The 25,844-nt window shown below is 38.9% G+C and overlaps 1 protein-coding gene across 3 annotated transcripts in view; it reads left to right on the forward strand.

Annotated features, from left to right (window-relative positions):
- The window catches only part of Ubr3 (ubiquitin protein ligase E3 component n-recognin 3), a 146,080-nt gene that overhangs the window by 1,434 nt on the left and 118,802 nt on the right, over positions 1–25,844 (forward strand). For 2 of the 3 annotated variants that reach the window (XM_032903454.1, XM_032903452.1), the window contains exons 2-3: positions 17,294–17,433; positions 20,268–20,426. In XM_032903454.1, coding sequence (XP_032759345.1) covers positions 17,294–17,433; positions 20,268–20,426 — 299 coding nt within the window. The remainder of the gene's footprint in view (positions 1–17,293; positions 17,434–20,267; positions 20,427–25,844) is intronic. The other variant, XM_032903453.1, reaches the window with a different exon arrangement.

A 25,844-nucleotide genomic window follows, 5' to 3' on the forward strand; every position in this document is an offset into this window, starting at 1 on the left:
GAAGGGGAGGGGCTTGCATAAAAAAGGACTGTTGAGCTGTCAGTGGAGTATTTGATACGCTGGAGTGACCGAGAACTGGGCTCCTGAGCAATCAGATATAGAATACCCCTTACACCAGAAGAGGGAGAAAATCACTGAGCGAATTAGGAATCAAGTGCTGGGTTTTATCTAGTTAAGGGCGCCTTATTCATTAGTATGAGAACATCCGTCTAAAAGGAGACACTTGACAGACACATGCATCTTTTGACAAACGCATTGGTGTGTGCGGTGCACCTGGTGTGCCATGACACCTATGCCTTAATCCACTCACACTACAAACCTTAAATAGGACTTAGAGGCTGGAGAAGAGGTTTCTGAGCAGATGGATTAAGAAAAAGGATTCAGGAGTTAGCAAGACCTTGCAAATAATAATAATCAGGGCTAGCAATTAGAATTTTTTGCTTTACTTTTAGCATTTTAATGTTTATATATTAGTGAAGCCCAAATAATCTACAGTAGAAAAAAAAAATTCCTCCTTTCTGGTCTCTGATCTTCCAGTTCCTTCTCACTGCTTTCAGTTTCTCTTAGTCCAAAGCAGGCAACAATGAATGTTTCCTCCAGCTGTGTCCTCTCACACCAAAGGTAACATTGTTGTACATCTTCACTCTGATGTCGGCTCTTATCAGTAAATCAGTTCCTGATTCTATAGTGTAAACATGACTATACAATGTTCCATGAGTTTGCTGCCCTTGATTTAATAGTGTCAGATTCCTAGAACAAAATAAAAACCTGGTGTGCCACTCTCTCACCTGTAAAGAATATCACTGGGGTAAATTTACAAAAGTGTAAAAACTGTCCTTCCTAAGGCTTGTAATAATTACTGTATGGAATGGCTGTTTCCCAGTAGCTTCTTTAACAGTGTTAATAAAACTTTAGATTTTTTTTCTGTTTGGTGGAAGTGGTCAAATTTTAACTGCTTTACATAATTTAACTCATATAATCTTTAACTTTTGAGATACTTACTGTTGTTATTCCCATTGGAGAGGAAAACAGCATAGATTTTTAAAACTTGATAAAGATCACCCAGATGGTAAGCTAGGCATGCTATAATTGCTGACCTCTTAGCCACTTCCCTACTGCTTGTGTTAAACTGCATTCTTTAACTTGTTTTGGGGCGTTTACGGGGTGTTGGGTGTTTACCTGGGGTGTCGGGCGTTTACTTGGGTTGTTGGGTGTTTACCTGGGGTGTTGGGTGTTTACCTGGGGTGTTGGGTGTTTACCTGGGGTGTTGGGTGTTTACCTGGGGTGTTGGGCATACTAAGAATGTGCTCTTCCAGTTTCTTTTTTTTAAAGATTTGTTTATTCTATTTATATGAATACACTGTAGCTGTCTTCAGACACACCAGAAGAGGACATGAGATCCCATTAGGGATGGTTGCGAGCCACCATGTGGTTGCTGGGAATTGAACTCAGGACCTCTGGAAGAGCAGTCAGTGCTCTTAACTGCTGATCCATCCCTCCAGCCTGAATCAATTCTGTTCTTATTGGTTTTTCTCTTCAGTATTGTTTTGTCTTTTTGATTTTAAATGCCATTTTAAAACCTCCAGTTGAGGGACGTGAAACCCTTGGTCCTGCCAAGGCTGGACCCTCCCAGTGCAGGGGAATGTCAGGGCTGGGAGGTGGAAAGGGGGGAGTGGTTGGGGAGGGGGATGGGATAGGGGCACGTTATGTTATGGGCACGAATCTTGGAAAGGGAACAGCATTTGAAATGTAAATAAAAAATATCCAATAAAAAAAATAAAAAGAAAACCTCCAATTGAAAAACATATTTTTATTATTGCGTGTATATATAAACATATATATATGGTGTGTGTGTGTGTGTGTGTGTGTGTGTGTGTGTGTGTGTGTGTGTGTGTAGGTCAGGGGACAAGTTTGTTGTGTCAGCTTTCTCCTCACACTACTATGAGGGCTCTGGAGACCAAATTGAGGTAGTTGAGCTTATGTGGCAAGCTCTTCATGTTGAGCCATCCCCTTTGAAAAGAGGGATGTCAAGTCATGGATGACTTAGCGCAGTCTCTTGCATATACTGAGACATTTTTACTTCTTGTTCTAGGTTAGCATTCAGGGGAACTAATAATGAAAGAAATAATGTTGGGCCTTCTCTGGAATTTGGAACAAAGTGATAACTATCAGGTTTTTCTGGATGAAGTGCAAATCTGGCATTTTAAAATTATGATGCATCATTGTGGAAGTGGAAATAATGTTACTAAGGTTTTTCTTTTGTTTGAGATAGGTTCCTGAAACTTGTTATGTAGACCATGCTGGTTTTGAACTTTGAGTAACCCTCTTGCTTCTGACTTTCAAGTGTTGTAGTTACAGGTGTGAGCCACCATGTTGGGGACCTCCTCCTCTACCTCTGCTGCTTTTTTGAGACAGGGTCTTAATGTCTAACCCCAGCTGGCTGTGAATTCACAGTCTTCTTCCTGCCTCATTCCCCCAAATGCTGGGATTACAGGTGTGAGTCGTTATGCCCACCTTCTAAGTTTATTTATTTATTTATTCATTCATTTATTTGTTGAGAATACAAACACAGATTTAGGGCATCCATGCAGTAGATCGGTCCATGAGATTTCAGGGAAGTAATTTTCCCCATGGTAGCAGTTACATTTGAATTGACTTAATATTTACTGATTAATTGTTGTCTTGGAGAAACAGAGCTCTTGCCTGTGTGTCCAGGGTCATGGACAAGACTGAACAGGGGGACAGTATTGGAGCCATGTGATTAGTCTAAGATTTTTACAACTTAATGGCTTAGATGAAATAATTTTGGGCTGAATACCTACTCTCTTGCCTTTAGAGGGCTAGATAATGATGGCCAGAGTTATAGACTAAAATTCAGCTCCTGAAGCTATTTTAGGACTAGACATCAACAATTTATAACTGTGTTCCAGGTAGGCAGACTTGCGTTACCCTGGAAACAGTCCTTAAAGGTTGCTGAAAACTGAGAATGTGTGTATTTTGGAATTGTTCTTTCATTAGCATAAAGTGTGTCTATCCCATTGGTTAGGCAATCGCAGAAAGATCCCATTCCCCGTATTCTTACTACTGTATCGATCAGTTGCAGTGCTGGGGATTGAACCCCAGCCTTATTTGTTCCTAGGAATATGCTCTACCCCAGAGCTATACTTTATCCTTGTGTCTGTGTGCTTAATACAGAAAGAAATCTTGGTGTGCCTTCATCCTTTTTATGTGTCTGACTGTTGTGGTAAGATGTTGTGTGATTAGAGATTATTTATTATAATGGTATTAGCATTTCATTTACAAATTTGCAATTATAGAAATAAGGGAAATATTCAGGTTTTTGGTTTTGTTTTGTTTTAAAGGCGGGGATCTTTCTACTTACCTTTAACTAGCTGTCCTTAGAAAATACTCTATAGACAAACTTGGCCTTGAACTTACAGAGTGCTTCCTGCCTCTGCCTCCTGAATGCTGGGATAAAGGCAAGTGCTGGCTTCTTCTATTTTTGTTTTGGTAACATTGCTGTTGTCAGTGTAATAGTAGAATTAGCAGACACAGGAAACGGAGAGAATAATTGAGAACTTATTTGTGAGATGATAGCACAAAGGACATGGGAATGTTTTTATAGTTGTAATAACTGACTGTGCTGGGGAGATGGCTCAGTGCTTAAGAGTAATTATAGCTCGCGCTGCGAACCTGGGTTCAGTTCCCAGCACCCACATTATGGCTTACAGCCACTGTCACTCTAGTTCCAGGGGATCCAGCATCCTCTAGTCTGGGGAGGGGGTGTTGCACACATGTGGTGTGCATATACATACAGGCAAAATACATACACCTAAAGTAAAAAAAAAATAGAAAAAATCTTGAAAAGAAAAACAATGTATAATGATATAACATTTGTATCTGTGGCACTGGCAGTTGAAGTACATATACTTTCCACATGCACAAGAGTCACGATAGAGTAAGTGTAATCGTTGTCATAAATGGTTGATGGGTGGGTGAACTTAAAAACAAGACAAAAGAAAGCAAGCAAAACAGTGTGATGAAAAATGTAGAATAAATTCTGACTGGCTGGTTTTAGGCTATGATGGGGTACTAAACTGAACTGTGATTTTACATATTCCTTTAATTTTGTTGTATTTTGACTATTTTTAATATATATTATGAAAAAATGTATGTGTATGTAAAAAAGTGGGGGGCACCCTAGAGGCCAGCATAGATGCATTCAGTAGATGCTTCCTAAGTGTTAATTGGGCTGATAGTATCTGAAAAGATGCCCTATGATTACATTGCTTTATTATTCAGGAGATGGCATTGAAAAAAAGAACCAAAAAAAAAAAATGACTTTACTTTCCCATTTATTTATTTATTTATTTATTTATTTTTTCTTCTTTTTTTTTCGGAGCTGGGGACCGAACCCGGGGCCTTGCGCTTGCTAGGCAAGTGCTCTACCGCTGAGCTAAATCCCCAACCCCTACTTTCCCATTTATGTCCTATTTACATATACTGGCATTTTAGCAAAATAGTTAATACAATATGGTTATTGGTAGAAAGTATTAGAATGATTATTTTTTTGTTTTTTCAAAATAGGGTCACATTGTATACCTGGCTCTCCTGAGCTTACTGTGTAGACTGGGCTAGCTCTGCCTGCCCCTGCCTTTTGAGTGCTAGATTTAAAGGCATGTACTGCCACTCCTGGTAGAGCTAATCTCTTAAATTAATGTATGTCTGTATATATTTGCATGGATTACTTGTAAAGTTTCTTCCCTTATGAACGTGGAATTTTTTTTTTTTTTTAATGAAATAGTCATCTAATTGTGAAGTTACCAATTCACACAAGGAGCAAAATACCTTTCATGATGTAAGAAGTTGGAGGAAGAAGAGCTGAAGAAAACTCTAGTTCTTTTTCTGTATTCATTGCCCTTTTCTATTACTAATTTACCAGAAGTAGTGTAGATGTGATTTCTGCTTTCAGTGGGTAGAAGACTTTGTGGCATCTGAAGTATAGCAACAAATTGGAAGTCCTCTTAGTTGTAATTATTTTTTCTCTTCTCATTATAATACTTTAAAACTATTTGTAACTCAATTATCTGGTTTATTCCATTCTATGTCCTGCTACATGGCTGGTACCTCTCCTCAGTTTTATATGTCCGACTTCTTCTGAGTCTGTATGGCAAACCTTAAGTGCCTGACTATTTTATCCCAGATTTCCTTGCTAGCTGCCGGATGTCCCACCTTCTACTTCCTGCCTTTGCTATAGGTCATTGAGGAGCTTCACATAGTGATATAAACATTATCCTACATTTCCCTCTTTTAGTCCAATAAAAGGCTCTTTCTCTAACATCAGTAAACTATATACAATAAGAACAGTTATGAAGGGGTTGGGGATTTAGTTCAGTGGTAGAGCACTTGCCTAGCAAGCATAAGGCCCTGGGTTCGGTCCCCAGCTCTGAAAAAAAGAAAAAAGAAAAGAAAAGAAAAAAAAAAAGAACAGTTATGAAAACCATCAGGTAAGAATTATATTCACAATGTCCAGACCATATATATTTGGTAACCTTGGAGAAAATATTATCTATCCTATCTTGGTGAGTTCAAAGTTCTGTACCTAATTCACTTTCTATCATAATTTGAATTTACTAACCTATAAATATCTTCTTAGACCTTAAATTGTTATCTTGAATCCTAAACAACTTATGTTTAATTGTGAAACTATAACTATCTAGTTTTTAACCCTATTGAGATCTGAGAAGGATAACTATTACCAGAGTAAACAGGAAGTACAGAGCAAGCAGCTTCCAAAACTATAGAAATGACAAAGGTTGCTGGCTACCTGGACAGTCTCCCAAGGTTCCTCTGTGTCCTGGGAGCATCATCTTCAGCCTTCTGACCCAGAATATCTGACAGGCTTTTTTTTTTTTTTTTTTTTTTTTTGTGAAGCAGGAATTGTGAAGGACTGCCTACCTTGTCTTGGCAAAACTCAACAGTTGACTTCCCTGTGTCCTGTTTGTCCGTTTTGGACAGCATGCTGTCAGCAGTTGAGGCAGGGGCAGGTTCTTGTCCAGTGGCTAGTTTGCCACATCTGAAGCAAGCTCCATAAGGAGGTTCTTCTAGCTCTGTCGTCTTCTCTGAAGTTGAGTGGGGGTGCTGGCAGGAGCAGGCCTGTCTCACTGCCATGAAACCTTACAGTATGAAACATCTCTAAATGCCATATAGTGAGGATTTTGAAGATCATCGATCTCTAGTACATCTGAGTAGTCCAATGTTGCTATCCATTATCAGTTCAATTTTGAAATACCTACAGGAAGCTTAGTAAAGCTTATTTATGTAATTAAGCTAGTCACATGACCGTCACAAGTTTGACTGACTACTAACTTGAATTTCTTAACTGTCTTTACTATCCTCTGCAATAGCAGTTTTCAAGGATTAGAACTTCACATGACATTTTTAAAGGAGTTGCATAGGTACAGTTAAAACATGCGCACCCCCCCCACATATGTAAATTTTTACATATAAACATATATATAAAATATACAAATATGTAAATATATAAAATACACATATAAATATATTTGTATGTGTATGTAGGCATAAAGTATTATATTATATAAAATAAATATATACATAAATATTTGGTTTGTTGAAGTTCTTTAGTCTAAAAGGAGGGTGAGTAATCTACCTTTTTACCCTATCATTCCTATATTCCCATCCTTTTCTTTCTATCTCTTCTCTCCACTCTTCACCTAACATTAGATAAGAGAGAAGAAGGATAGAGAAAAGAAAAAGAGAAATAAATCTCTGAATCTAACCTCCTTTATTTTGTCCCGTGACAATTTGTAACCAGCTCCCCCAAACAATGACATCGATTCCCATTGAACGATGAAAACCCACCCACCTCTTTTCTGGGGAATAGGCATCATTCTCTTAAAATTGCTTCCAGGACAACTTCAAAGCCACTGACCCTAGCTGATTGGGGCCATTTGTAACTGGCAGCTTTTCCACCTGTGCCCCAGTATCCAATTATAATGACTTGGAGGCTTTTTATTTATTTATAAATTTATAAATTTCTAGGTCTTAATCTAGATTTTTTCCCCCTGACTAGCTTGTAACTCAATTATCACATTTATATTATTCTATGTCCTGCTACATGGCTGATTACCTCTCCTCAGTTTCCAGCGTCCTCTGCCTCCAGATGGTGAATTTTAAGTGCCTGACTATTTTATCCCAGAATTCCTCTCTTTCTGCCTGATGTCCCACCTCCTACTTCCTGCCTCTGCTATAGTCCATCAACTTTTTATTTTAATCAATCTGGAGATGCCTTAGGCAGACAAGGAAGGACGGAGGCACATCTTTGCACAGTGCATATAAACACTATCTCTACATAGATCAATAATTGGTCTATTCTGGCTTTTGTTTGTGTTTGTGTTATACTTGTCAGTGGGCATTTGCACATGTGCGGGTATACATATGTATATGCATGTGTGTGTTTCTTGCATATTGAAGTTAGAAGTTAATAGTGCTTTTATCACTCTCCACATTCTTCTTATTAAAAATTTGCTTATGTATGTATGTGTGTGTAGGTCAGAGAACAACTTGAGGCAATTGGTTCTCTCCTTCCATCAGGGGACTTAGGGGTTAAACTTCAGGTGGTCAGGAAGGACAGCAGCCACCTTTACTTGCTGAGGCATCTTGCTGACCCTCCACTTTTGTTTTTTGAGAGAGTCTCACTGCACCTAAAGCTCACATAAAAATCAAGATAGTGTAGCACCCATTTGTAACCCCGGCAATAGCAGAAGGGAGACAGGCAGACTAGGGGCTATGTAGCCAGAAAGTCTGGCCTAAACACCAAGTTCCAGGTTGTCTTAGGGTTTTACTGCTGTGAACAGACACCATCACCAAAGCAAGTCTTAAAACGAACATTTAATTGGGGCTGGCTTACAGGTTCAGAGGTTCAGTCCATTATCATCAAGGCAGGAGAATGGCAACATCCAGGCAGGCATGGTGCAGGAGGAGCTGAGAGTTCTACATCTTCATCTGAAGGCTGCTAGCAGAATACTGGCTTCCAGGCAGCTAGGATGAGGGTCTTATAGTCCACACCCACAGTGACACACCTATTCCAACAGGGCCACATCTTCTAATAGTGCCACTCCCTGGATGGAGCATATACAGACCATCACACGGGTTCAATATGGTAGAAGGAGAGAACCAATTACACAAGTTGTTCTCTGACCTCTGGCTAGTAAGCCTCAGAGCTCTGTTGTCTCCTCCCCTGTTGGAGTTAGAGGCATGCACCACTATGCTTAGCTCCTTATGTGAGTCCTCAGGTCTTGGTTCTTGCACAGCAGACACATTACTACTGAGCCACCCCTCCTTAGCCCTGTGCTGCTCTGCTAATAAGCTTTTTGTTTTGATTGTATTGTATTTTGTATTTTTTGGGAGAGGGTTTCTCAGTGTAGCTTAGCTGTCCTGGAACTCCTCAGAGGCCATTACACACTGACCATTACATAATGCTCTGAAGACCAGGTTGGCCTTGAACTCAGAGATCTGCCTGCCTATGACTCAGGAGAATGAGGATTAAAGGCGTGCCCACACCTGAACCACTGTTGCCTAGCTTCTTTTGGTTTTAGAATATACTTCTGTCAGTCTTGTTCCTTGTTCATTTGGAAAGGGTCTAGTGTTCGTGGGAGTTGTTTGTAGTGGTGACCTGCTCTTCCAACTTAGAAGACTTTTTGTATTTAGGGGCTCAATGAAATCTTCAAAAAAAAATATGTTATCAAGTTACATATGTAACCCTTACATTTTTAATACTTTTCTATTCTATTCATTGCTGAGCAAGTGTCAAAGCCTGCAAGCCTGAAGACCTGAGTTTAATTCCACATGGTACAAGGAGGAAAACAACTCCTGAAAGCTGAAAGTTGTCCTCTGACTTCTATCCATGGCAACATGCGCTCCACCCCCACCCCCACATACACATAGAAAAATAAATAAACACACGAAGAAGCTTCTTTCATTGGCTCTTGCTTTTTTATTCAATATAAACCTCTGGTGGTGGTACCTGGGTCTTATACTTAAGAACATTTGGAGCTAAAGACTAATTTAAGTCTGTTTTCTTGTTTTCAAGTTGTCATGTTTGTTCTTGGTTGCCTTTTCCTCTGGATGATGTTTTTGTTGTTAACTGTGTATTTCCTTTGCTAGTTTATGTGCTATAATTTTTACTATACTATGGTATGAAGTTCAGTGTCAATGATATAATAGGTGTTTGCAAAAAGAAAGAGCTTTAGTGTAGGTCATTTGACAAGGAGACAAGAAAAATGCTAAAATGCCTCCCTGACTGTCCAGAAGTAAAGTAATTTAAGTGTCCTGGGAGAAAAGAAACCAAGGACTGGTTGATTGAAGCCAGAAGTTTTGGTGGTATAATTGATGTCAGATATATCAGACCAGATAGAATTTGTGGATATTTTGTAATTGAGTGTCAGGATCTATCCACTTTCTTCTAATCAATCTCTCTCTCTCTCTCTCTCTCTCTCTCTCTCTCTCTCTCTCTCTCTCTCTCTGTGTGTGTGTGTGTGTGTGTGTGTGTGTGTGTGTGTGTGTGTGTGTGTGTGTGTATGTAACTGGACAAGCATGCAGGTAGGTATTGAGACCAGGAAGATGTTGGGTGCCTTTTTTAAAAATTGCTTTTTTTTCTCGTTGTTTGAGACTGGGTCTCTTGTTGAACCTGGAACTTGGTGTTCAGGCTACACTTTCTGGCTACTGAGTCCCTAGTCTGCCTGTCTCCCCTCTGCTGTTGCTGGGGTTACAAATAGATGCTACTCTTTCTTCTTGCTTTTTATTTTTATGTGTGCTGGGATGCAAATTCAGGACCTCATGCTTGCTTAGCAAGGACTTTATCCACTGGGGCCATTTCCCTGACGTCTACTTTTCCTTTGGGCATTTAGCATTCTTTGCTTGATTCTCACATTTGTATCCTGAGTCAGTTGTAATAGATGATTCTCAAAAGTTTTTGTTCCTTCCTTCTCTGTGTTCTATACATTCGATGCCTGACATTGTAAGTTGTACCTTGTTGGCTGCCCTATATATTGTTCATATATTGTTTTTATGTGTATACTTTATTTTTAGCATACAGTTATTTTCTTGGAAATAGTTTGAAAATGTTAAGTAACAAATCATAAAAGACTGATGAAGTGCTTAGTTTGGGGTTAATTTTTGTCTTCTTCTGAGGAAAGATTCTTTTGAGTTATTGAAGTCTCATGAATTAGTGTAATTTTGACTGAGGATGTAGTTAAGTGGGAAAGTGGTTGCCTAGCATTTGCAAGTTTCAGTCTCTGAAGTCTTAAAAATTACTTCTTGCCTTCTGTCTGTCTCTGCTGTCTATCATATCTCTATCTATATTTATCTGTCTGTAACATCTATCTTTTGCTATCTATCTGCTCTCTATGTATCATCTCTCTCTGTTTCTCTCTGACATCTATCTATAGCTATTCATGTAGTCATCCATTCATCTATTCTACCTATAGCTTCACCTAGTCATCTATTCATCTATTTGTTTTTACTTTTAGACAGGGTCTCAATGGTGGAGCTTTCTGGCTGTTCTGGAACTCACTTGTTGACCAGGCTAGCCTCAAACTCAAAAAAGATCTATTTACTTCCGTCTCATGAGTGCTGGGATTAAAGGTCTGTTCAACCACACCTGGCTTCTTGCTTGAATTTTGTAATTTCCAGTATGATTGTGGGAACAGATACCATTTATACCATTCTTTTTTTTTTTCTTTCTTTTTTCCCCGGAGCTGAGGACCAAACCCAGGGTCTTGAGCTTGCTAGGCAAGCGCTCTACCACTGAGCTAAATCCCCAACCCATTTATACCATTCTTGATCTAACATGTGAGTCCTATGCTTTCAGAGGTGTTTATCTCTGGTGTTGGGTAATTTTCTTACATTTATGTGCTGATCAGTACCTCAGGACTCTGGAACATTCTTTATGCATTCAGGGGATAATTTCTTTAGAGTTTTTTTTTCCTTTTTGATATAGCTCAAAGTATAGCTGCATTCATTTTCTAGAACAAGTTCTGTCTTCTCAAGTCAGGAAATTTGCCTAGGCCATTTTGGTTCTTGTTTGTGTTGGATCTGGGAAAATCTCCTAATGAAGTAAGATGACTTTGGTAAGGCTCAGTCTGTTTCCTGCCTATTGCCTGATATCCAGATTGTTGAAAAATAGCACTTTGTACTTTAGCTAGATTTTGGTTGTTTTAAATGAAAGAGTTATTTGGTGTCTAATTTATCTAGGGTAAAAGTTAATGTCCCAAGTGTCTTGTATCTTTGCTTTTGATGTAGAATTTCTTTAATTTTTTTTTTTTATTAATAAGGCATGTTTTTGGAGAGTGGCTTTGTTTCCATTATAGTTAAGTGGTAAGTGGTAGGTGTTTTTTTTTTTTTTTTTTTTTTTTTTTCCTTTTAAAAATTTTGATGTATATGAGTGCTCTATCTGCATGTACACCTGCGTACCAGAAGAGGGCGTCAGATCCCATTACAGATGACTGTGAGCCATTATGTGGTTGCTGGGAATTGAACTCAGGACCTCTGGAAGAGTAGCCAGTGCTCTTTATCACTGAACCATGTCTCCAGTCCCTTTTTTCTTCTTCTTTTTTACTTTTTTGCTTTTCAAGACAGGGTTTCTCTATATAGCTTGGGAGGTTCTGGAACTCCTTCTGTAGACCAAGGTGGCCTTGAACTCACAGAGATCCACCTGTCTTTGCCTCCTAAGTGCTGGGATTAAAGGTGACCATCACCTGTAGTTAAGTGGTGTTTTGATTAAAATATATTGAAGAAAATGTGATATTGCCTGTCTCCCCTCCTGGAAAACAAATATGTTTTTTAATGATAAACTAAATTCCTTTAATTATGTACATATTTTTGAATGTACAGTCTTCTGTGTTAAATTTATTTTCCTTCCCCTCCTCTCTTCTTTCCATTGAGTCTAAGACCTTAATGCTAAGAATTCTACCACTTAGGCCCAGTCACCTAAGGATATTTTCTGTTGTCTTCATGTTCTCTGGAAATGTGTTGCTCTGCTTTATTTTTGGGAGAGAATTATCACCTTTTAGAAAAGGAACCAAACTTAGTACAAGTTCATGGAAACTTATGTACAAATTTCAGTATAGATTTTCCTGAAAACTTATCTTGTTAGCTTTATTTTTTAAAAAAATATATAATTATAAGTAATTAAATACAGGGCACTTTGTAGCCCTGGCTGGCCTGGAACTCACAAAAATTCTCCTACCTTTGCCTCCTGATGCCGGGATTATCTTTTAAAATTACATAAATCACTGTATTTACCATTAAAATGCATTTTTGAAATCAGATGTGGTGGCGCAGTCCTAGAACTTGAAATGTAGAGGCAGGGGGATTGAGTTCAATGATAGCCATTGATAGCCATTGTCTCAAAAGATTGTTTCCTTTCCCTTTCCCCTCCTTGTTTTCATCTTATTTGATACTGTGAGGGAAATCTTACTGTGTTTCTCATGCTATTCTCCAGCTCCTGTATGGAGTTATTGTCTATGTCTGGGCACATAGAATTTTAATATTGGAACCCATCTTGGAGATTATTTGCTGCCAGCTATTTTGTGAATGAGATGCACCTTACACCCTTGACTTAGATTCAGTAAAACACTTTACAGTCTAAGAGGACTTTACTTGATTAATAGTTCAGCGCAATAATGGGCTAGTTTGATTACTAGTTAAGAAGACTTCTGTGTTGTCTGTTCTGTGGCTATCCTTGTTGGCAAGCTGTTGTCCAAGAGTTCCCTGCTTATTTATGACAATAGCATTTCATTAGATCACATCACACTTTGGGTGAGGTGCTCAGACTTGGGAAACAGACCATCTCTGTGAGCTTGAGGCCAGTCTGCCCTACATAGCAGGCTCCAGGACAGCTATGTTCCAGAGCTACATAGTGACACTGTGTCTCTCCAGCCCTAAAAATAAAAACTTACATTCTCATTTGTTTATTCTTTTATTTTTTTCCCCCGGAGCTGGGGACCGAACTCAAGGCCTTCGCTTGCTAAGCAAGCGCTCTATCACTGAGCCAAATCCCCAAACCCCACTGAGCCAAATCCCCAAACCCCTCATTTGTTTAATATTGCTCATTCTTTCTTTTACTTTATAAAAGCAACATTGAATGTTTGTAACAGACTGTATTAGGCTTTTAAGGCTGAAAATATTATATCTAAGAAAAAAAGGGCTGAATTCTATACTATAGCCTCAGGGCTTTGTGAATTTAAAATTTCCTTTCCTAAATAAGTAAAATGGTTAGGAAACATGTGGATACATATTAAAATCTTATCTAGATCTAAGAACCATATATACATAACCCATATATAAACAAACTCAAAGATAAAAACCACATGATCATTTCATTAGATGCTAAGAAAGCATTTGACAAAATTCAACACCCCTTCATGATAAAAGTCCCAGAAAGACCAGGAATTCAAGGCCCATATCTAAACATAGTAAAAGCAATATACGGCAAACCGTTAGCTAACATCAAACTAAATGGAAAGAAACTTGAAGCAATCCCACTAAAACCAGGGACTAGACAAGACTCCCCACTTTTCCCTACTTATTCAATATAGTTCTTGAAGTCCTAGCCAGAGCAATCAGACAACGAAAGGAAGTCAATGGGATACAAATTATAAGGGAAGATGTCAAAATATCATTATTTGCAGATGATATGATAGTATACTTAAGTGACCCCAAAGTTCCACCATAGAACTACTTAACCTAATAACAACTTCAGCACAGTGTTGGGGTATAAAATTAACTCAAACAAATCAGTAGTCTTATTCTAATCAAAAGATGAAGAGGCTGAGAAAGAAATTAGGAAAATGACACCCTTCACAATAGTCCCAAATAATATAAAATATCTTGGTGTGACTTTAACCAAGCAAGTGAAAGATCTATATGACATACATCTACACAATGGAGTACTACTCAGCTATCAAAAACAATAACTTCATGAAATTCATAGGCGAATGGAATGAACTAAAAATATCATCCTGAGTGAGGTAACCCAGTCACAGAAAAACACACTTGGTATGCACTCATTGGTAAGTGTATATTATCCCAAAAGCTCGAATTACTTCAAGAAAAAGGATGACCAAAATGTGGATGCTCCCACTCCTTCTTAAAAGGGGAACAAAAATATCCATAGGAGGGTATATAGAGACAAAGTTTAGAGAAGAGACTGAAGGAATGGCCATTCAGAGCCTGCCCCACATGTGGCCCATCTATGTTCAGCCACCAAAACTAGATAAGATTGATGAAGCTAAAAAATGCATGCTGAAAGGGACCAGATATAGATTTCTCCTGAAAGACACTGCTAGAGCGTGTCAAATAATACAGAGGCGAATGTCAGCAGCAAACCACAGAACTGAGAATGGGACCCCCTTTGGGGGAATTAGAGGAAGGATTGAAAGAGTTGAAGGAGCTTGCAACCCCATATGAACAACAATGCCAACCAACCAGAGCTTCTAGAGACTAAACCACTACCGAAAGACTATACATGGACTGACCCAGGGCTCCAACTGCATATGTAGTAGAGATTAGCCTTGATGGGGCACCAGTGGAAGGAAAGCTCTTGGTTCTGCCAAGGTTGGACCCCCAGTGCAGGGGAATGTCGGGGGGGCGGGAATATAAGGGAGGTGGATGGGAGGAAACACCTGTATGGGGGAGGGGGGGGGAGGAGGAGGGGATGGGGGTCTATGGACAGGAAACCAGGAAAGGGAATAACATTTGAAATGTAAATAAAGAAATATATCTAATAAAAAAAATTTAAAAAATCCCCATGGCAAGCCCCCTTCTAAAACAAAATAGAACAAACCCCTGCCGTGTGGGTATTCATGGATCACTGTTTTCTTTAGAAAATACCACAAAATATTTATCTTATATCTTAATTCTAATTTAAAAAGAACTCAAGCTAATATAGTTGTGTTGAAAGTAAATAAAAATTTCAGAAGGTTTGAAGAGCTTATGGAGGGGATGGAAAGATGGTTCAGGCATTAAGAGTGCTTGTTGCTCCTTCAAAAGGCCCAAGCTTGGTTCCTGGTGCATACATCTTATGGCTTACAATACAACCTCCTGTTACTCCAGCTGCAGAGCTCTGAAACCAGGCTTCCTCAACCCCAGCATCCCCAATGTGGGATGCACACATACACATAAATAAAAAATTACATCTTCTAAAAAATGGTCAGTAGAAAGTTAAAGGATTATATACTAAGATTAGAAAGAAGTTAGAGCAGGCCATGCTTAATGGGAGTAGTAAGCTAAGTGTACTGAGTCAAAAGTTACAATGGGACAGGGTGCCATTCTGGGCTAAAAACACAGTAATATTAGGTAACCCTTTGGCCAATTATCAATTGTAAACCTTTTTTTTTTCTTTTGTTTTACCATTGACAAGTGAATGTGTGGGGTAATTTTTCCTAATATGGCTTTTCCTGATCCGTTTTTATTAATCACCAATGGCATTAGATTTTTTATTAGGTTTAAATGCTCCTTTTTTCCTTTCTTTTCTTTCTTTTCTTTTCTTTCTTTTTTTTTTTTAAAAGAACAAGCTGCATTTATTCTCAATATGCCCGCTTTACATAGAGCACCCTTGGACAGAAAAGGAGACAAATTTCTGTTTTAGCATGTATTAAGGGAGTTTGCTTCTAATGTCTTTTATCATTGTTTGTACCAGCATCTACAAAGGCTATCTTAGGCTTCTGAATCTTGTAATATAAACAATTCATTCCCTGATCAATACTTATCATACATATTTTCACTGTCACTTTTTTAAAAAAGATTTATTCATTTACTATATATAAGTACACTGTAGCTGTCTTCAGACACACCAGAAGAGGGCATCAGATCTCTTTACAGATGGTTGTGAGCCACCATGTGGTTGCTGGGAATTGAACTCAGGACCTCTGGAAGAGCAGTCGGGGCTCTTAACCACTGAGACATCTCTCCAGCTCTTTTCTTTCTTTCTTTCTTTTTTTTTTCTGGAGCTAGGGACAGAATCCAGGGCCTTGCGCTTGCTAGGCAAGCGCTCTACCACTGAGCTAAATCCTCAACCCCTTTTCTTTTCTTTCTTCTTTCTTTTGTTCATTCTTCCTTGATCTCTCTCTTTTGTTTTGAGACAGGGACTCATTGTGCTGCCCAGGCTGGCCTGGAACTGATCACGTAAACCAGGCTACCCTCAAGTTCACAGAGACCTACTTTGGCTTCTGTGAGCACCTGTTCTCTTGTACACAACACAACACAAACACATACACATACTCTTAAAATAATAATACAAATCTTTTCCAGTTGTATTTATTATTTATTAAACCCATACTTTACATACCCGCATCCTGGACTCAGTTGTAGTCTGTTGGTGTTATTAAATTACCATATACACACTGTGTTTTATGGATTAGCTTATTCTCATTAATCATTTCTTCCAAGAGTTGCTACCATATTTTATGCATAGACTCTTCCATTTGATAGAAGTAGTTTTGGTTGATTCCAGTGAAATTAAATTTACAGAATTTAAATTTTTTGTTTTATGAAATAAAATCAGTTTCCCACTTAAAAGCCCACTTTTGGTGTATTTAGATTTTTAATGTTTTTTAGCTAAGATAGTTTTTGTACTCTTCCTATTAAGTTTATTTTTAGACATTTTTATGTATTTAATTAGTAATTTTGTGTTTGGTAGCAAAGTAACTTATGTGACCATTTGGATTGTGAATATTTGTCTTTGTTGCTCAAATGTACCAGTTATTTTTTAAAAATAATATGTAGTAAAGATTAGCAAGCATATATATACTTAAATATATAAACTTTAAAAAATAAGCTTCAATTATTTATACCATTGATTATTGTTGAGATAGGAATGGAAAATGTAAATGCTTTAGATAACTATCAAGTTGTACTCACAGGCTTATAAAGGACAGAAATAATAAAATAACACTTGAAAGTAATATATCGCAGTCAAACATGTCAATCCTATGGTGGTTTTCTTTTAGTGTTCTGTTGGAGACATGGCTAGTATAGCCTTTTCTTAGGAAAAATCTCTCTGGGTACCATTTTTAATTTAAAGGCCTACTAAAGTTATATTTTTTTTAACTTGGTGCTTTAAAAAATCATAAAGAAGGCTTACGTTGGCTTCAGTATTTGTATTTTCTGTTTTAGTATTGTAAATAGAACAGTACATTCTTGCCTGATTAGACATTGTGTTTTTCCTTCCCTTTTTCTTAGCTTTCTTTTTTTTTCCTCCCTATTACAGGTTTTGCAGAAGACATCAGATTAAATCAAGTTCTAATATTCCCTGTGTCCCCAAAGACTTACTGATGATGTCTGAATTTGTTCTTCCAAGATTCATTTTTTGTCTTATTCAGTACTTAAGAGAAGGCTATAATGAACCAGGTATGTCTTAATATGTTCGTTGTAATACTCTTAAATGATCAGATCACTGAATTTTAAAGTAAAATTTAAAGACATCATTAAGATTTTATATTTTTGACTATGTGTGTATGTGTGTGTGTGTTTGTGCATGAGCGTGTAGGTGGCCAGGGAGGCCAGAGTTGTAAGATACTCTGGAACTTGAGTTGCATATAACTGTGAGCCTTCAGATGTGGATGCTGAGACTTGAACTCAGATCTTCTGTAAGAGCAGTGTAATCCTTCTAACCACTGAGCCATCTTGCTAGCCCAAGATACCACTTGTTTTTAACATAAAATATTAAAGATAGCATTCAAAATTATGGGCATCATGATGCTGTTTTTATACATTACATCTTATTCTAATTTATGCCCTTTCTGCACTACACTCTTTTGGGTCTTATGCTCCTTTGCTCAACATTCTAAAGTAATGACTATGAAGTACAGGAAAATAAATCATGTAGGTAACTTTATAGATACCTTGGAGGAGGCATAGTTTGGTGCTTTTTGCCTCTTAATAAAGAGTGATTTGCAGTTACATTATGATTGGGCAAAATTAAGTAGTTGAAAAATGTTTGAATTTAATAAATTTTTAGATAACAAATTGCTCTTGTTTTCCTCCCCCAGATATTTTATATAACAACTTACAATAGACTTAAATTGTTGACTTTCATATTATTGTATCACTGCTAAGTGTATATTAAGTTAGTCCTAAGGAAAAAGAGGAAAATCACCCAATTTCCAGTTACTCTTTGAGATTTTGATTTAGGCACATATTAGAGTTCATTGGGACGTTATGAACTAGGGATGGTAGTAGCATGGAGCACATTTGCTAACTTCTTATAATGTCTTCGCCTTTCTAATGACATTGGCATCTTTATCCTGTGGTGCTCCCTATTATATTATTTTTACATGCTTTAAATGATTTAGCCTATAAGTCTTATATTCAATTTGAAACCAGAATATGGCATGGTTAATATTCTATTAAAGAATATTTCACACAAAGTGTGTCATTTTTCTCTCAGTAACATTTAGTGATTAAGAGTGACTTGATTCTAGTGCATAGTTGTGATAGTTGTATGCTACTCTTACCTGGTTTAATGATTAATTACTTAGAGACTGGGGCTTACAGTGTAGGGCTGGCTGTCCTGGAAGTCTATGTAGACCAGGCTGGGCTTGAACTTGTAGACATTGCCTGCCTCTGCATCCAGAGCGCTAGGTCTAAAGGCATGTGCCAGCACACCTAGCTTTTGTTGTTGTTTTTACTTGTTTTTCTGAAAATATCAAGAAGCTAGGGAATCATTTCTGTCTAAGGGTGAATGTCATGAATGCACATCCATTAAAGTTTTCTGTTGCTCATCATTAATTTCTTAGTTGGGTAAACAATCAAAAAGAAAAAACAAGAAAACTCAAACAAAACTCCAAAACTGTTTGCGAGCTCACTATAAATTTGAGGTCATGGAAGCTCAGAAATTCTGTGGATTCATAGTTGCTTTGGGTTCTTTTTGTCATTTTACCTTAGAATGTCTAGCCTATTATTACATGTCTTCATAGCCCTGGAGGCTAAAGCAAGCGTCAATCATCAGTTATCCTGTGTTTGTGTTGCTGTGAGAGTACACACGTGTCGCTCCCAGTACTTGCTTTCAGCTGAGAAAGTAAAGTTTGGTGCAGAATAACTGTTCCCTGTGGGATGTACAGACCCTCCCTGAGCTCCGTAGACATATTCTTCTTTTAGCTAGTCATTACTAAACTCTGAAGTTTTGTTTATTTATGTCTTTCTTTTAGACTTGAGGGCAGCAGCTCTCAACCTTGTGGGTGGAGGTTGAATAATCCTTTTACAGGGGTCATATACCAGATATCCTGCATATCAGATATTTATATTATGATTCATAACAGCAGCAAAATTAGTTATGAAGTAGCGACAAAATAATGTTATGGTTTGGGTCACTACAACATGAGGAACTGTATTAAAGGGTTGCAGCCTTAGGAAGACTAAGAGCCACTGCCATAGGGTCTTTAGGACATTTTTTTTTTTATTATTATTAACTTGAGTATTTCTTATTTACATTTCCAATGTTATTCCCTTTCCTGGTTTCTGGGCCAACATCCCCCTAACCCCTCCCCTTCTGTATGGGCTTCCCCTTCCCATCCTCCCCCCATTACCCCCCTCCCCCCAACAATCACGTTCACTGGGGGTTCAGCCTTGGCAGGACCAAGGGCTTCCCCTTCCACTGGTGCTCTTACTAGGATATTCATTGCTACCTATGAGGGTGGAGCCCAGGGTCAGTCCATGTATAGTCTTTGGGTAGTGGCTTAGTCCCTGGAAGCTCTGGTTGCTTGTCATTGTTTTTCATAATGGGGTCTCGAGCCCCTTCAAGCTCTTCCAGTTTAGGACATCTTTTTAAAGGGCAAAAGCACAGGGTCTTTCCTTTCATCTTTAATATTTATTGTCTAAAGAGGTTTTTTTTTAAAGTCTTTATTTCCATTTCTCCTTGAGTGTGCATGCCCACAGTACTCTTGTTGAGAGGTCTGAGGACTCTCGTGTGTTTCTGGACATTGAAGCCAGGTCTAGGGACAAGCATTCCCACGTTGCTATCTGCCAGCCCCACAAGTTTAGATTCTCACTATGTATCATTAATTAATACTGACTTAATATTGACTTTTTTGACTGTAAAATATCATCGAAACCACCAAAATTTTGAAAGAGTAAAATGTTATTGTTCTGAACAAAATATTTTGTTATCCTTAGTTATATAATTATGTGCTAATATGTGGGTATATATTATATACGTATATATGAATAATATTTTCTTTCTTTAGCAGCTGATACACCATCAGAAAAAGATCTGAACAAAGTCCTTCAGCTTTTGGAGCCTCAGATTTCCTTTTTAGAAGACCTGACTAAAACGGGAGGAGCGATGAGGGCTGTTCTCACTCAGGTGCTGACCAACCAGCAGAGCTACAAAGACCTGACTGCTGGTGAGTGAGACAGTGAGCAGACTCACAGTTTACTCATTCAGATTTGTTGGAATAAAAAAGTAGCGTCTTTTAGAACTTAGTACTTTTCTTTTCTTTTTTTTTTTGTTTTTGTTCTTTTTTTCAGAGCTGGGGACGGAATCCAGGGCCTTGCGCTTGCTAGGCAAGCGCTCTACCACTGAGCTAAATCCCCAACCCCAGAACTTAGTACTTTTCATAGAATTCTAAAGCTTGAAATTAAGAAAATTTCTTATAGATGAGAAAACTGAACTTCAGCAAAATTATTCAACTTTTTAAAGACTTCTCAACTAATTTCTGTTGGAGTATCTGGCCTCTTCATTCTTGGGTATGATGACACTTGTGAGAGTTCCGCTCACCTTGCTGGTCACTGGCAAGTGCTTTTGCCTGCTGAGCCATCTCACAGACCAGAATACCTGATTCACTGGAGTTGCAGGGTGGGGTGAGGGTGGAGTTATGTTAATGCTTCACTAAGAAGACAGTATTTATTTAAAGTAAAACCTAAGGGAGTTGTGAGCTTCAGGGACGTGGACTTGAGTGATAACACGTTAGATTCCAGGTAGATGTTCTAGTGTTCACCATAAACAACATACAATAGGACAAAAGGAGGCAACGATTTGAAACTATAGCAGAGCTGGTAGTACACACTGCAGGCTCTTGGGAAAAGGAATAGTGTGAGATGTGTCTCATGATTGCCCTGGAAGACTTTCTGATTATATACAGATCAGGCCCTGAGGCAGATCATGGTGGTCCTGCTGAGTTAAAAAATCATATTGGTTCACTGAAGCTGGAGGAAATGGAAAATTTGGGGCAAAATACCAGGGAGTGATCATAGATTCTTGGAGAATCAGTGAATAGCCAGTGTGAGACTACCTAAGATTTTTGAAAGTTTTTCTTTTTAGATTTATTTTATATGTGTGAGTGCTTTGTCTGCATGTATGCATTTGCATCACATGTATTTATGGTGCTTGTGGAGGCATAGAGGACATAGAAGGCATCAGATTCCCTGAAATTAGGGTTACAGATCAACTGTGAGTTGATGTGTGGGTACTGGAAATTGAACCTGGGTCTTCTAGAACAAATGCTCTTAACTGCTGAGCCATCTCTCACTACATGTAAGGTTTGTTAGGGATTGTGTATTATAGGTTAAAAATAGAACAGTTACCTGTAGGGAAGCAGTGTTAGTTAGATTTTAGTTTAGCCAGTTGAAATAGACCTTTCTATTTCTGTAAGCATCTGACTCTCAGATTCCAGAAGGATAGACCTTGAGTAAGGTCAACTTAGGGTTAGTTTTAAGAAACCGTAAAATCAAAAGAGAAAATGAGAAAAAGAAAAACATAAAGCTCAGGATTAGGGGATACAGGTACAGCTCAGCAGAATGGGGGTGTGGGGCTGCTTTTCAGAGGGACCCAGATTTGACTCCCAACATTCATATTTGGGCAACTTACAACTGCTGGTAACTCCAGCTCCAGCAGAATCTGACATCCTCTTCCGGCCTCTGAGAGCACCACACACACATATACAAACTCACATTAGACACGTAAATATACACATAAAATAAAAAGCTTGTAACCTAGGCAGTACAGATGGCTCAGCAACTAAAAGTACTTGCAGACAAGCCTGACAATCTGAGTTCCAGCTCCAGAATCCCTAGGCAAAGGGGAGAACCAACTTCCAGAAGTTGTCCTCTGACACTCCCCCCAACCCCGTGTATATGACATGACATATCACAGTACTTGTATTCACATGCGTGCACACACAAGTACACACATGCACACATGCATATACAATTTAGAAAGAGCCTCATCACCCAACAATACCTGCATAGAAGGATAGAAGGCAGAGTATGAGGTGGTTCCTCCAGGAGAGAGGTCCTTTCAGCACATTGAACTTCCCATAGATCTGCCTCATACAAAGTGTAAAATGAAGCCTTTATGTTTTGTTTTGTTAAAAATATTGATTAGAAGATACAAAATATTTAGTGAACTCCAATAAGGATAGACACATAACCCCTATGTACCTTCCAGACACCAGGTTAGGAGACCACTAGGTGGGAATATGTATGGATCAGGATGAGCTTACTTCTTTTTTTTTTTTTTTTTTTTAAAGATTTATTTATTTATTAATATTAGTACACTGTTGCTGTCTTCAGACACACCAGAAGAGGGCATCTGATCCCATTACAGATGGTTGTGAGCCACCATGTGGTTGCTGGGAATTGAACTCAGGACCTGTGGAAGAGCAGCCAGTGCTCTTGACCTCTGAGCCATCTCTCCAGCCCCCAAGCTTACTTCTTTGGAGGGATTAAAAAGCCTAGGGTGTTAACAGTAGCTCAAATAATCAATTTTATATTTTATTCTGAGTGTATGGGCAAGTCATATGTATTAGTTACCTTTATGTTGCTCTGATAAAATACCAAGACTTCCATGACATGGAAGTAAGAATTTATTTTGGTTTTGATTTTAGGAGTGTCTATAATGGTTGGGTGATGATGGGGTGATGATGGTGCCCATGGCAGCAATGAGCTGGGTCAGGAAGCTGAGAAATCATATCTGAGACACAAATACAAACAGAGTATAAACTGAAAGTGGGACAAAGTTATGAACTCACAAACCCCACCCCCAGCCAACCTGCACTACCTTCCTAAACAGTGCAACAACTGGGGAGCAACTTGAGCCTAACAGGAACCGTTTTCACGTAAAATACTACATGATGCAAAGGTTTGAGCTCAAAAGTAAGATGATCTGATCCTTTTTTGGCCAGTAGTAATTGAAAAGGATGAAAAAGGCAGCTCAGGCATTGTTTCATGGAATGATGATGGTGACATCTGTTTCAGCTTGGTGATGAAACTGGACTGTAAACCCAGTACTCAGGAGGTTGGGGTGATTGGATTCCAGGTTTGAGATTAGCTTGGGCTACATAGTGAGAATCCTGCTTTAAAAGGGGAGGAGAAAGCTTGTGTCACACCACCTTTTACTAGAGGCAGAGCTGGCCTTGTCTCTCACCAACACAAGAGTGAGTGGGCCCTGCACTTTGCCTGGGCAGCACACAGTAGAGCTGTCCCTGGTGGCAGGAGCACAGGTGAAGCAGCTCTGAGGGTGTGAGCAAGAGAGAGATGGCCCCAGCATTCATTTACTGTGTGGTGGTGTGAGTGAGGGACAGATGCCCCTTCCTCCCCTCTTACCCCTAGAGGAGAGCTTGTCCCAAGGTCATGAGAGCAGGAGAGGTAGCCCTGCCCCTTGCTGGCTGTGGATTGGGGCAGTGGAGGAAAGTGGGTGGGCTGACCAACTCAGCTGCCACACAGACCCAGATCAGGGTTTTGAGTTGGCCCACCCCAATGTCTATTCCATCTATAAACTCTGAAAGGGGCAGCCTTACAAATCCAGAGCTGCAGGATCTCCATGACATAGGGTAACAACAAGATATCTGAGAGGAGTCCCAGGGAGACCCAGTATTGATAGTGTAGCAGAAGCCAGAGTTCTTGAACCAGACCAATGACTCATTGCAATGAACATTTGCAAGTAAAGATGTGTGGGCAAAAGGAGGGTATCCGGGGGGTACGCTGTGATACACTACAGCTTCCACAATGGGATATTTTATTTATTTACTTAATTATTTAATTTTATTATTACTGTTTTTTCTTTTTGAGGTTAGGTTACAAGGGTGGAGGGTGGATGGATACAAAGGGATGGGGAGATGTGGGATTGGGGTGCATGATGTGAAATTCACAGAGTCAATACAAAGTTAAAAATTTGGGGGAGGGGCTGAAGAGATGGCTCAGAGGTTAAGAGCCCTGACTGCTCTTCCAGAGGTCCTGAGTTCAATTCCCAGCAACCACATGTGGCTCACAACCATTTGTAAAGAGATCTGATGCCCTCTTCTGGTGTGTCTGAAGACAGCTACAGTGTACTTATGTATAATAAATGAATAAATCTTTAAAAAAAAAGTTGGGGGAGGAATTATGCCTGGATATCCATTATTTTCTTAAACTAAAAATTGTTTATTTTTTTGGAACTATCAACTGTTGAGAAAGAGAACAGGTAAATTGTCTTGAATTTTCTTTCTTTTTTCTTTTGTTCTCTTTTCTTTACCAGGTTGGCCTTGAATTTAGAGAGCTCTGCCTGCCTCTGTTTCCTGAGCATTTGCAATAAAGGCCTGCACCACTTGACCTAGCTAAGCAGATTGTTCTTTTTTCAGGGGTTTGGAGTGGCATTGAGATAGGGTTTTCCTGTGTAGCTCTGGCTGTCTTGGAACTCTCTCTGTATGCTAGGCTGGCCTTGAATTAGAGATCCTCCTGCTTCTGCCTCCTGAGTGCCGGGATTAAAGAAAGGCATGTATGACCACTGCCTGGCAAGCAGGTTGTTCTTAACCATTGTAGCAATTTTAAAAGGGAGTTGTCATGATTGTTTTACTTCATTTCTACAATTAAAATTTTTTTTCTTGAAACTAAACAACATGAACAAGAACCCTTAGTTAACTTTTATTGATGGACATTGAATTAGATTTTGATTCCCCAGTTTGAAATTTGAGCCAGGTTTTGTGGATATTTCTATAGTTCCAGCTACTCAGGAGGCTGAGGTCAGGGGAATTACAAGTTTAAGATCTATGTGGGGTATAGAATAAGGTCAGGGCCCTCTCTGAGTTTGGACAACTCTGAGACCTTGTCTCAAAATTAAAATCAAAACAGTGATGGCTATAGATCAGTGGAGAGCTGGCTGTCTGGCACGCATGAGGCTCAATTCCGAGTTTGAGATTTCCAGTCTAGCTTCCATGTTCACTAGTCGTCACTAGAAAGTCACGCTACCTTTCTAAGCCTGTTTCCTTACTTTAAAAATGGTAAAAATGCATTCATTTTCAGGGAGATTGTGAGGAATCGATAGTTCAACGGACAGCATCTGTGGTGGGGCTTTTATTATCTAGGAAAATTTTTGGGATACTAAAGATGAAACTTAAACCCAGAGCCTGGCATATGTAAGGCAAACCACTGAGTTAGAGCCCTAGCATGTACTCATTTCTGTAGGAGTCCGCATGCTTTTACTTTTTTAAAAATATTTACATTTAGCCTATGCATATGTATGTTTACCTGCATGTGTGAAAGTAGGACAAGACGTGAGCCTGGTGCCTGCAGGAATCAGAAGGTCCAATTCCCTGAAATCCAGTTAGAAGTGGTCATGAGTTGCCAAGTGGGTGCTGGGAACCAAACTCCACGCCTCTCTCTGTAAAGAGCAGTCAGTGCTCTTAACTGCTGAGCCTTCTCTTCACACCATTTTTAATTCTTAAACTAGTTGTAGTTATTTTCAGTATTGTACCTTACTTGAAGGTGGGACTCGTCCCATTTATTTAATATGTTTCTTTAAAAACAGAGACAGTTTGAGATCTGAAGCAAACAGAAGCAACTACAGC

Source organism: Rattus rattus, chromosome 5, assembly GCF_011064425.1.
Source record: "Rattus rattus isolate New Zealand chromosome 5, Rrattus_CSIRO_v1, whole genome shotgun sequence".
In the NCBI taxonomy this organism is placed as follows: Eukaryota; Metazoa; Chordata; class Mammalia; order Rodentia; family Muridae; genus Rattus; species Rattus rattus.